Genomic DNA, 12,386 nt, shown 5'->3' on the forward strand with positions numbered 1-12,386 from the left:
AAGAAGCTGAAAGCTTTTCCCCTGAGATTGGGAATAAGACAGGGATGCCCACTCTCCCCACTGTTATTCAACATAGTACTGGAGGTCCTAGCCACGGCAATTAGACAAAACAAAGAAATAAAAGGAATCCAGATTGGTAAAGAAGAGGTCAAACTGTCACTATTTGCAGATGACATGATATTGTACATAAAAAACCCTTAAGACTCCACTCCAAAACTACTAGAACTAATATCAGAATTCAGCAAAGTTGCAGTATACAAAATTAATACACAGAAATCTGCAGCTTTCCTATACATTAACAATGAACTAATAGAAAGAAAAATCAGGAAAACAATTTCATTCACAACTGCATCAAAAAGAATAAAATACCTGAGGAGAGAACCAAGATGGCAGTGTGAGTAGGGCAGTGTGAGTAGAGCAGCGGCAATCTCCTCCCAAAACCATATATATTTTTGAAAATACAACAAATACAACTAATCCTAAAAGAGAGACCAGAAGACACAGGACAACAGCCAGACCACATCCACACCTGCGAGAACCCAGCACCTCGCGAAGGGGGTAAGATACAAGCCCCGGCCCGGGGGGACCCGAGCGCCCCTCACCCCAGCTCCGGGCGGGAGGAGAGGAGTCGGAGTGGGGAGGGGGAGGGAGCCCAGGACTGCTAAGTAGCCAGCCCCAGGCATCCGCACCAGAGCGCAGACACAGTGCATGCATGGGGTGCTGGAAACTAGGGAAATAGGGCAGCAAGACCTGTGAGTGGGTACCTGCAGCCAGCACACCTGGGACAAAGAAAAGCGAGTGCTTTTTGGAAGTCTTAAAGGGACAGGGACCGCACAGCTGGACAGAAGAGCCCTGGGACACTTCGCCCAGTAGCTGCGAACCTCAGGGAGATCTGGGTGCCCGAAGCCCCACAGCGCAGCTTGGAGGCCCCTCACCGCAATAAACAGCCTCCCGCCTCTTCCCACTCCGACGCGGCTCCGCCACATTGGAGCAGCAGCCTGAGGCCGGCCACGCCCACAGCAACTGCAGAGCTAAATAAACTCCATAGCGGCTGGGAAGATCAGAAGCCCCGTCTGCGCGCAGATGCCCAGCACAAGCTGCTAGAGGCCGCTGTTCTCCCAGGAGAGGAAGGCCATAAACTGGCAAGAAGGGACTTTCTCTTACCCAACACACATGCCAACTCCCCACAAATATATCTATCACCATGAAAAGGCAGAAGAAATTGATACAGACCAAGATCACAGAGGCAAACCCTGAGAAGGAGATAGACCTAACCAGTCTTCCTGAAAAAGAATTAAAAATAAAGCTCATAACCACGCTGATGGAGATGCAGAGAAATATGCAAGAGCTAAGGGATGAAGTCCGGAGGGAGATTACAGATGTCTGGAGGGAGATTACAGAAATGAAACAATCTCTGGAAGGATTTATAAACAGAATGGATAAGATGCAAGAGGCCATTGATGGAACAGAAACCAGAGAACAAGAACGCATAGAAGCTGACGCAGAGAGAGATAAAAGGATCTTCAGGAATGAAACAATATTAAGAGAACCGTGTGACCAATCCAAAAGGAACAATATCCGCATTATAGGGGTACCAGAAGAAGAAGAAAGGAATAGAAAGAGTATTTGAAGAAATAATTGCTGAAAACTTCCCCAAACTGGCAGAGGAAATAATCGATCACGCCATGGAAGTGTACAGAACTCCCAACAGAAAGGATCCAAGGAGGACAACACCAAGACACATAATAATTAAAATGGCAAAGATCAAGAACAAGGACAGAGTTTTAAGGTCAGCTAGAGAGAGGGAAAAGGTCACCTACAAAAGGAAAACCCACCAGGCTATCATCAGACTTCTCAACAGAAACCTTACAGGCCAGAAGAGAATGGCATGATATACTTAACGCAATGAAACAGAAGGGCCTTGAACCAAGAATACTGTATCCAGCATGATTATCATTTAAATATGAAGGAGGGATTAAACAATTGCCAGACAAGCAAAAGTTGAGGGAATTTGCCTCCCACAAACCACCTCTACAGGGTATTTTAGAGGGACTGCTCTAGATGGGAGCACTTCTAAAACTAAATAGATGTCACCAGAGAAAATAAAATCACAGCAAAGAAAGCAGACCAACCAAATACTAACTAAAGGCAAAAAATAAAATCAACTACCCACAAAAGCAGTTAAAGGAAGCACAAAAGAGCACAGAATAAAACAACCAACATATAAAGAACAGAGGAGGAGGAATAAGAAGGGAGAAAAATTAAAAATGACCAGACAGTGTCTAAAATAGCTCAATAAGTGAGTTAAGTTAGACAGTAAGATACTAAAGAAGCTAACCTTGAACCTTTGGTAACCATGAATCTAAAGCCTGCAATGGCAATAAGTACATATCTTTCAATAATCACCCTAAATGTAAATGGACTGAATGCACCAATCAAAAGACACAGAATAATAGAATGGATGAAAAAGCAAGACCCATCTCTATGCTGCTTACAAGAGACTCACCTCAAACCCAAAGACTATAGGAACAAAGAAAGACTGAAGGAACAAAACAGCAGCAGAATCATAGAACCTAAGAATGGACTAACAGTTACCAAAGGGAAAGGGACTGGGGAGAAAGGGAGGGAAGAGAGGGATAAGGATGGGGAAAAAGAAAGGGGACATTATGATTAGCATGTATAGTGTAGGGGGGTGCATGGGGAGGGCTGTGCAACACAGAGAAGACAACTAGTGATTCTACAGCATCTTACTAGGCTGATGGACAGTGACTGTAATGGGGTTTGTGGGCGGGATTTGGTGAAGGGGGGAACATAATATTCTTCATGTAATTGTAGATTAATGACAATAAAATAAATTAATTAATTTTAAAAAAACCAAAAAGAATAAAATACCTAGGAATAAACCTAACCAAGGAAGTGAAAGACCTATACACTGAAAACTACAAGACAGTCTTAAGAGAAATTAAAGAGGACACTAACAAATGGAAACTCATCCCATGCTCTTGGCTAGGCAGAATTAATATCGTCAAAATGCCTGTCCTGCCCAAAGCAATACAGATTTGATGCAATCCCTATCAAATTACCAACAACATTCTTCAACAAACTGGAACAAATAGTTCAAAAATTCATATGGAAACACCAAAGACCCCAAATAGCCAACGCAACCCTGAGAAGGAAGAATAAAGTGTGGGGGATCTCGCTACCCAACTTCAAGCTCTACTACAAAGCCATAGTAATCGAGACAATTTGGTACCAGCACAAGAACAGAGCCACAGACCAGTGGAACAGAACAGATACTCCAGACATTAACCCAAACGTATATGGTCAATTAATATACGATAAAGGAGCCATGGACATACAATGGGGAAATGACAGTCTCTTCAACAGATGGTGCTAGCAAAACTGGACAGCTACATGTAAGAGAATGAAACTGGAACACTGTCTAACCCCATACACAAAAGTAAATTCGAAATGGAGCAAAGACTTGAATGTAAGTCATGAAACCATAAAACTCTTAGAAAAAAACATAGGCAAAAATCTCTTAGACATAATCATGAGTGACCTCTTCTTGAACATATCTCCCCAGGCAAGGGAAACAAACGCAAAAATGAACAAATGGGACTATATCAAGCTGAAAAGCTTCTGTACAGCAAAGGACACCATGAATAGAACAAAAGGTATCCTACAGTATGGAAGAATATATTCGTAAATGACAGATCTGATAAAGGGTTGACATTTAAAATACATAAAGAGCTCATGCACCTCAACAAACAAAAAGCAAATAATCCAATTAAAAAATGGGCAGAGATGCTGAATAGACAGTTCTCTAAAGAAGAAATTCAGATGGTCAACAGACACATGAAAAGATGCTCCACATCGCTAGTCATCAGAGAAATGCAAATTAAAACCACAATGAGATATCACCTCACACCAGTAAGGATGGCCACCATCCAAAAGACAAACAACAACAAATGTTGGCACGGTTGTGGAGAAAGGGGAACCCTCCTACACTGTTGGCGGGAATGTAAATTAGTTCAACCATTGTGGAAAGCAGTATGGAAGTTCCTCAAAGAGCTCAAAATAGAAATACCATTAGACCCAGGAATACCACTTACAGGAATTTACCCTAAGAATGCAGCAGCCCAGTTTGAAAAAGACATATGCACCCCTGTGTTTATCGCAGCACTATTTACAATAGCCAAGATATGGAAGCAACCTAAGTGTCCATCAGTAGATGAATGGATAAAGAAGATGTGGTACATATACACAATGGAATATTATTCAGCCATAAGAAAAAAACAGATCCTACCATTTGCAACAACATGGATGGAACTAGAGGGTATTATGCTCAGTGAAATAAGCCAGGTGGAGAAAGACAAGTACCAAATGATTTCACTCATATGTGGAGTATAAGAACAAAGAAAAACTGAAGGAACAAAACAGTAGCAGAATCACAGAACCCAAGATTGGACTAACAGTTACCAAAGGGAAAGGGACTGGGGAGGATGGGTGGGAAGGGAGGGATAAGGGCGGCGAAAAAGAAAGGGGGCATTACGATTAGCATGTATAATATAGGGGGATGTATGGGGAGGGCTGTGCAACACAGAGAAGACAAGTAGTGATTCTACAGCATCTTACTACACGCTGATGGACAGTGACTGTAATGGGGTTTGTGGGAGGGACTTGTGATGGGGGAAGTCTAGTAAACATAATGTTCTTCTTAATTGTAGATTAATGATACCAAAATAATAATAATAATAATACAATTTTAAAAAATTAAGTTGGGAGTAGTTACGGTGTCATGATGCTCAGACAGGACTTAGGAGGACTGGCTTTATATTCAGCTCTGTTAACATTTCAACAAGTCTTTTAACCTGACTCTCTATTTTTGAATTTGCAAACAGTATAGTAATAGCACTGATCTTGCAGGACTACCACAAGGATTAAATATAAATGTACATGTAAAAGACGATGAGATCTACAGTTTGCTTTATAATGATGCAGCCGCCAATGATTATGCAGCACACATCTGTACACCAGTCACTATGTGACAGGATCTACTGATCCACGCACCAATCCTGTATGGTAGGTCCTATTAGTAATCTCATTTACCAGTAAGGACCCTGAGGTACTGAGAGGTTAAGTAATCTGCCTGAAATTACACAGCTGCCAGTGTTGGCTCCAAAGTGTGTTTTCCCTTCCACACCAGACTCCTGCCACCCCATGTATTGAGGAGGAGGCGCCACCTGAGAGCCCCACGGCCAACCCAGTTAGCAGCACCTGCACTTTAACAAGATCACTGCAGTCCCTACACACAAACTTGGGGAACCATACACTGGGCCACCTACATCAAAATGACCAAGTTATGTCAGAATTTTCTTTAGTCTATTTACTTACTTCCCACCACTAATTTGCACCCTTCCCCACACTGCATTAGACTCCATAGAAGGCACTCTCCTAGGCAGGCAGGATAGACTGATAACAGGACCAAGTGGAAAACAGGAAACAGCCCCTGCACTTCTGTCCCCTTAAGAAAGACCACCACAGACAAGTACACTAAGTGGTTGGGGGGATGCTGGCAAACACACACATCACCCAGACTTGGGCATGGCCAGGCTCCGCAGACTGAGGTCTGAGGCAGAGTCCTCAGAAAGGGCATATCAAATGTCATACCCAAGAAGACATAGCTGCGGTGGAGATGAGAGTGATCCAAGCAGCCAGTGCAAAAACCACATGCAGGGAAGCAGGGAGGCCCAGCTCCAGAAGCAGGTGAGTAGCCTGGCTGGGGTCAGGTGTGCAGCTGGACAGCACTGAGCCCATTCAGACCAGTCAGAGGCTTTGGTTGTACTACTCCAGGCAGGATGACTACCGCTGAGAGGTGTTTAAGATTTGAGAGCTATCAGGAGCCACAAGAATAAGAACTGACTCAACTGCGTTGAGAAAAGGGGCAGAAGAGGCATAACCCAGGCAGGCTCCTTTCAGAAAACTGCACAGACTGCTGTGGGCTGGCACTTACCAGGGTGGGACGGGAGAGAGATGAAAGGGGGGGAGGGGGAAGTCACGTACCACATCACTCTAGTTTCAGGGCAGGAAAAGAATGGAATGGAACTCCACTCAGTACCATTCTTACTGATGTCTAAGTTGTTCCCTGGGCTGTGCACTCAAAAGATGTGGTCACTCCTCTGAAAAGCATTTAGTACCTTCTGGTATGGATTTATAGATATCTAGGCATTTATATAATTACAAGATAAATGTATATACTTATAAATAAATTTTCTTTAGTCTGTTTACTTACTTCCCACCTCCTAACTCCTGTCTCAGCATCATGACATCCATGAGAGTGGGTCCAGACAGTGCATAAAGACAGACATCATGACCATAAGTCAATTAACCCTCAAATTATCAGACTGGACGGCCATGATCCCAAGAGTGGCAGGGGACCAGCAAAGTATTTCCCAAGGAAGCTATCAGACCCTGGAAACCCAACTAAAACATCTGTTGAAAGAGCAAGAATATAGTACATGTGTTGCTGTAAGAGGAAACTCAAAGACCAGGTCATTCCTCTCCTGAGCTGATTTTAAGGCATGTGGATTAGCTAAGCCTATACAGAATGTATCTATCCATTAAGGCAATAGTCATTTGTGCCAATTACTTGTGAACCTCTGAATTGTTGCCCATGAAATCTGTTCTCGGGCATGAACACCTGAAGGGAGGGAAAAACATCAGAGAAACTGGTGTAGGCTGAGAGAGAGAAGACGTCACGCAAGCTGAGCTTGATGGAGAAGCAGGAGCTGGCTGGGCAGAAACAGAAGAGGAGACAGTTCCAGAAGAGGCAGCCACAGGTGCAAAAGTGCTGAGAGCAAAGAGCTGTGGGTGTCTGAGGCACTGAAAAGTCAAAATAACTGCCCCACGGCTGAGTAAGAAGCCAATGGCCTGAGGCTGGAGACAGTGGGAAGCCAGATCAGGTGAGGCCCTGGAGGCCACATTAAGGATCTGCAATTTTACCCTATTCTAATGAGAAGCTACTGGGGAGTTTGAAGGAGAATAACATAGGATTTACGTTTTTACAAATTCACTTTGACAGCTGTGTGAAGGATGAACATAGGAGGAAAAAAGAAGATCAGACCAGAAGCAACTCCCATGGCCCAGAGAAAGATAAGGGTTGCTTGGGTCAGAGGGGATGCCACAGACAGGAAGAGAAGGTGAGGAATTCAAGATATATTTTGGAGATAGCATCATCAGCATAAAAAGATGGATTCATTATACACAGAAGGAGGTGTCACAGAAGGCATCCCAGGTCTGTAGCATGAACAAGTGATGGCGTGTGGGGCAAGGCTGGGAGGGGCTCCAATATATTTATTAAACAGGGAGGATTTGGGGAGAACAGATTTCATGGGCAACAATTCAGAGGTTCACTTCTGGCAGGTAAGTATAAGATGCTTATGAAAAATACAAATGTAGGTATCAAGAGCCAGCTGATCCACCATTGGAGTCTGAGATGCAGAAGAGAAGACGGGCTACACACAGAGCTATCTAGATGGGTGGATGGAGGTGGGGCGGGTGTGGGTGGACGCAGCTTAAAATACTGATACAGAAAAAGCATGACTTGAACCACAGGACCCAAATCATACAAATGAACTATTAATAGTACATTCAATTTCAGTCTACTACTGAAAGACATAGAAAAAAATTAACAAACACTTATTCCTAAAAACCAAATCTCTGACATCTCTTTCATCCTTCCCAGTCTTTTAAAAAGATGAAACAAATAATGCACATATGATACAATCAAAGAACTTTCCAAGTAGGATTTTCTGGACTCAATAGCCTGGCAATCAAAGATGGCACTGTGAACACTTACATTTATTTCAATATTCTGAATTAAAACTGCCCTCAAGCCTAGAAAATCATGGTAGAGTTGATCACATGTTATAACAAAACACACATATGTAACTTATTTTTAAATATTTTAAGATGTAATCTTCTGTGGGTGGGACCTATAGTGGATTCTTCATACCAAATTCAACAGTACAATAAACTTTATTAAATAGAAAAGACCCCAGTGTTTTAAGGATACCTTAAAAGTTTCAGTTCAAACATATATACAATGGAATACTATTCAGCCATAAGAAAGAAACAAATCCTACCATTTGCAACAACACGGAAGGAGCTGGAGGACATTATACTCAGTGAAATAAGCCAGGCGGAGAAAGACAAGTGCCAAATAATTTCCCTCACTTGTGGAGTATAACGATGAAGCAAAACTGAAGGAACAAAATGGCAGAAGACTCAGAGACTCCAAGAATGAACTAGTGGTTACCAAAGGGGAGGGGTGTGGGAGGGCGGGTGGGGAGGGAGAAGGGGTCTGAGGGGTATTATGTTTAGTACACATGGTGTGGGGGGGTTACGGGGAGAACAGTGTATCACAGAGAAGGGACATAGTGGATCTCTGACATCTTGCTGCACTGATGGACAGTGACTGCACTGGGGTGTGGGTGGGGACTTGATAATATGGGTAAATGTAGTAACCACATAGTTTTTTCATGTGAAACCTTCATAAGAGTGTATATCAATCATACCTTAATAAAAAATTAAAAAGAAAAAAGAAAAAGAAAGTTTCAGTTTAAAGTATACAAATATAGGTCTGTTCTATTATTTTTAGCCTGTTCTAGTAAGTATTTTATGTCACCTAAATTGGGACACTACTGGGTTTTGAGGTTAACGTGACTGATAACATCAAATCTGACGTTTAGAATGTCTAACTACAAACGTGATCTGGATATTTTTTGGATTTGTGCTTTTTACTTTGTCTTTATCTAAAAGTAGTAACTTTTATACTCGAAAATAACCAATTCAGCTAATTCCTATACACCAACATCTTTGTCTTTATCACACAGAAAAAATTAATCAGAATAAAAATCTTCCTATCTTGGAGCAAGCAAGCAAGCCAAGGCGGCGGAGAGGAACTGCACCAAGCTGCCTGCACACCGCACTCATTTCAGAAGCACTGTGCTCAGCCCTGAGAAGGGGACAGGGTGACATGCTCCTTAGTGTTGCCAAAACCTCTTCTTAAACAATCTAAGAGCAAAACCATTCATCTGAGAGGACAGCCTGCTCTGGCCCTGCAAAGAGACTGATTCTGAGCTTGATGCTGTCCCTACCTTTTCCTCTGTCCCCCATATGTGTGGGGCTCTGCTCTCTTGCCCAACCCTGACCTCTATCAAGATGGTATTTCAATTAAAAAGGCCTCTACTCATTTGCTCTTCCTGTCGGCAAACACAATGGAAAATAAAGTGCTTCAATCAATTGCTTCGGGATGAGCAAAAACACTACAGCCTTGCTCTTCTTCCAAAGTTCATTATTTCTAAAATCACTTTGAATTTTTAAAAAATCCAGTCGCTATTTAATATCCCACTGCTTCTTGACTCACAGATCTTGAATCTAGCCTAGACTGTGAGTGAAGTCAAAGCCTTATTGTTAAGGATCAGTGCGAACAGAGAGCTATCATACAATAGAGGGTACAGTGATATAAATAAATGAATCCCAGACAAGTCTAGGAAAAGATCAAAATTTTCAATAAGTACGGAACTCTGCCTCTGAGCACTCATTATTGATTATATTCAGTTATACGATTCAGTCCTGAGATGAGAAACTGCAGTTTTTAAAAGTTCCCATACTCTAATGTTCTTTAAAATTCAAGAGTTTGAATTTAACTCACAAAAATATTTACTCTAAATATCTAATTATGTTAATAAGTGGCAGGTGCTTTGTTTAGAGAACATCATACCAAGAGCTCCAATATCACATGTCAAAAATGTCTGAAAGCCTAGACAAGAATTAAGAGATGCTGACAACTTCCTAAGGAAAGCCGGTTTGACCGGGAAACTGCCGTTTGTGCCAATGCACCAGTATCCTGGGGCCACTACAATGTTTGACCCAGACACCAAACTGAATCAGTCTAAAACTCTACTCACAATACTGTAGGTCTTTACCCAGTGCCAGTAACATGATATTTAGATTTATATATTTTAAATAAGAAATATTTTTATTAAATTCTTCATTGAGGATTCTATCTCCCAAGTTTAATATTCATTAGTACATAAGGAAAGCAGCTAAATGTTTTGGTTTTATTCACACATGAATTACATGGCATTTTTAACTTCTAACCATGATTCCCAAACACTATCTTGAACATTACAGTGAATGTATCTGGTATTTATACTTTTATATGAATAAAAATCTTAACATTAAACTAGAAAATTATTTATTCAGAGTATTGCTGACCCTTAGCAATAAGACCATCTTACAATATGGAGTTTCAAATTAATATACAACCTTTATAGTGGGTAAAGGAAACCAATTTCTTAAATAAGAAAATCCACATTACTCTTTTTTCATACAGTCTTATGTAAGTTAAAGTTAGCATTTCATTCTTGAAAAAGTTCTGTATCGCAGAATGGATATGAACATCTTAAAACAAAATAAAGCATAGAAATTTAAGAGACACAGGACAGAGCATAACAGTTTACTCACTTAAAATGCACTTTCATAAAAGTACTTTATTTACTATTTGAAAAGCTATCTAGGTTTTATGCCAATAGTTGCAAACCACATCAACTTCCATTTTTCTGTAAATGTAATTATAACTCTATTTGAAATAAATTCTGAAAAACTTATCCACCTTTTTAATGCAAAGGCATGAATCCGAATAAAATTTAAACCAAACGTATTCTTAAGTAATTTATACCTTTAGCCCAACACATTGGAAACGGACTACAGCCACTCTTCTCCATACAGATGGCACCTGCTGGCCTCAGGGCCTCTCGGCCCGCCAGTTCCAACAACATAGACTCAGTCCTACAGGGATCAGGCCAGGCGTCCGCACGCTAAGTCCTGGTTCATCGCTCCCACAGGGTTTGCTTCCATCCACAAGCAGGACCAGGCTCCCCTGTGTGCTCCTTTTTTTTTCAGAGCTCGAAGCAAAATTTGGAAGGTGTTCCTTCTGCAATATTTTCCAGCAGCTTGAAGAATGACTCTCAGTTACAGAATCTTCTCATGTTTCCGCAATCTGAAACACAGACCATCCTGGCCAGATTAAGCTACAGAACAGAATGAAACCAGCTCGTAATGTGACCCCACGGGTCTGTGTTCCTAGATTCATTCAGGAGAGAGAGGGAGGAGACGAGGGGACAGAGGGTGGAGAAAAAGAAGGCCAGTAGCCAGCACCTTTTTAACATGCTAATCCCACCCTTCTGTTCAATTCATCTGGCAGACTTGTGTTTACAAAACTGACAGGCGACTCTAAAATTGAGTGAGCTACAAATCAGGTCTGACCCAGATGTCTGTAGATGGCTCCTCCAACTATTTTTGTTTTTAAAGTCATGCCTTTGGCTTCTTACCAATCTAATTCTGACGTTCGAGTTAAAATAATTACCTTGATGAACTATGAATAATTTGGGGGGAAAAAAATCCTTAAAAACAAGTCTGTAAAAAAAAAAAAATGTGTGTAAGAACCCAAATATTTCTGAGGTAAAATATTTTTCCAAATAGGTATTTTCGTAGGAAGTTTGCAAATGTATAAAACTATCTAGAAAACACATTAAGCATATAAAAAGAATATGAGGTTGCTAGATTCTTTTTAAATTAGCTTAGGGAATCCTGAGGGATCCAATATGCATGATTTCTTAGCTTCAAAATATAAGTGGGTAACAAACTCCTACTGAAGTAGGACAGAAAATGCTCTGTACCAGTAACTTTGTTTTTAATGCAAAGCTACTTAGTTTTCCACTCAAACTGAGAGATAGTCAAGGTCATCTTAAAAATTTAGCTCTCTGAACACATTCCATTCTAGCAATAAGATAATAAGAGGCTCCTGGAGCCTTGCTGTCTGAGCATATTTAATACACATTCAAGCCCTGTATATTATTATAGCTTTCCTGATATATGGGTAATTTTGTTAGTAGTAAATTCCATAAACTAATAAAAAATCAAGTACTTTATTTAACTGCGATCATGACTGAGGCTTTATGAATTCACTAACTACTGAAAACAAGAGCTGAAAAAGGCTGAAGAGAACAAGAGGCCTATCTGTCCAGTGACATCCCAGGACAGTGTGTTTCATTTCTAACACACCGCTCTTGGCGATGGCTTTGTCTCTGTGCGTAGCATTCAGGATCTTAACAGCAGCCGGAGCTCACGTGACCTCTTCTATGCCCCAGTGAAAATACATCATTCACCAGAGTGAACTCTGACCCTAGGCAACACTAGGAAGAAAAGGACTCCAGAAAAACACAGGCAAGCCAGCTAGAAGAGGAACGAGCAGACACATCAATGAGGATACATAGGAAATACCCTCAGCTTCCACTGACAGATGAGAGGGCCTAGGA

The 12,386-nt window shown here is 41.3% G+C and overlaps 1 protein-coding gene across 10 annotated transcripts in view; it reads right to left on the reverse strand.

Moving 5' to 3' along the window:
• The window catches only part of PTK2 (protein tyrosine kinase 2), a 294,240-nt gene that overhangs the window by 204,154 nt on the left and 77,700 nt on the right, over positions 1–12,386 (reverse strand). For 7 of the 10 annotated variants that reach the window (XM_057497658.1, XM_057497652.1, XM_057497654.1 and 4 more), the window contains exon 3: positions 10,748–11,068. The exons of the other annotated variants lie outside the window; for them this stretch is intronic. In XM_057497658.1, coding sequence (XP_057353641.1) covers positions 10,748–10,847 — 100 coding nt within the window. In that variant the 5' untranslated portion in view covers positions 10,848–11,068. The remainder of the gene's footprint in view (positions 1–10,747; positions 11,069–12,386) is intronic. 10 annotated transcript variants of the gene reach the window in all.

The sequence above is a fragment of the Manis pentadactyla genome, chromosome 3 (assembly GCF_030020395.1).
Source record: "Manis pentadactyla isolate mManPen7 chromosome 3, mManPen7.hap1, whole genome shotgun sequence".
In the NCBI taxonomy this organism is placed as follows: Eukaryota; Metazoa; Chordata; class Mammalia; order Pholidota; family Manidae; genus Manis; species Manis pentadactyla.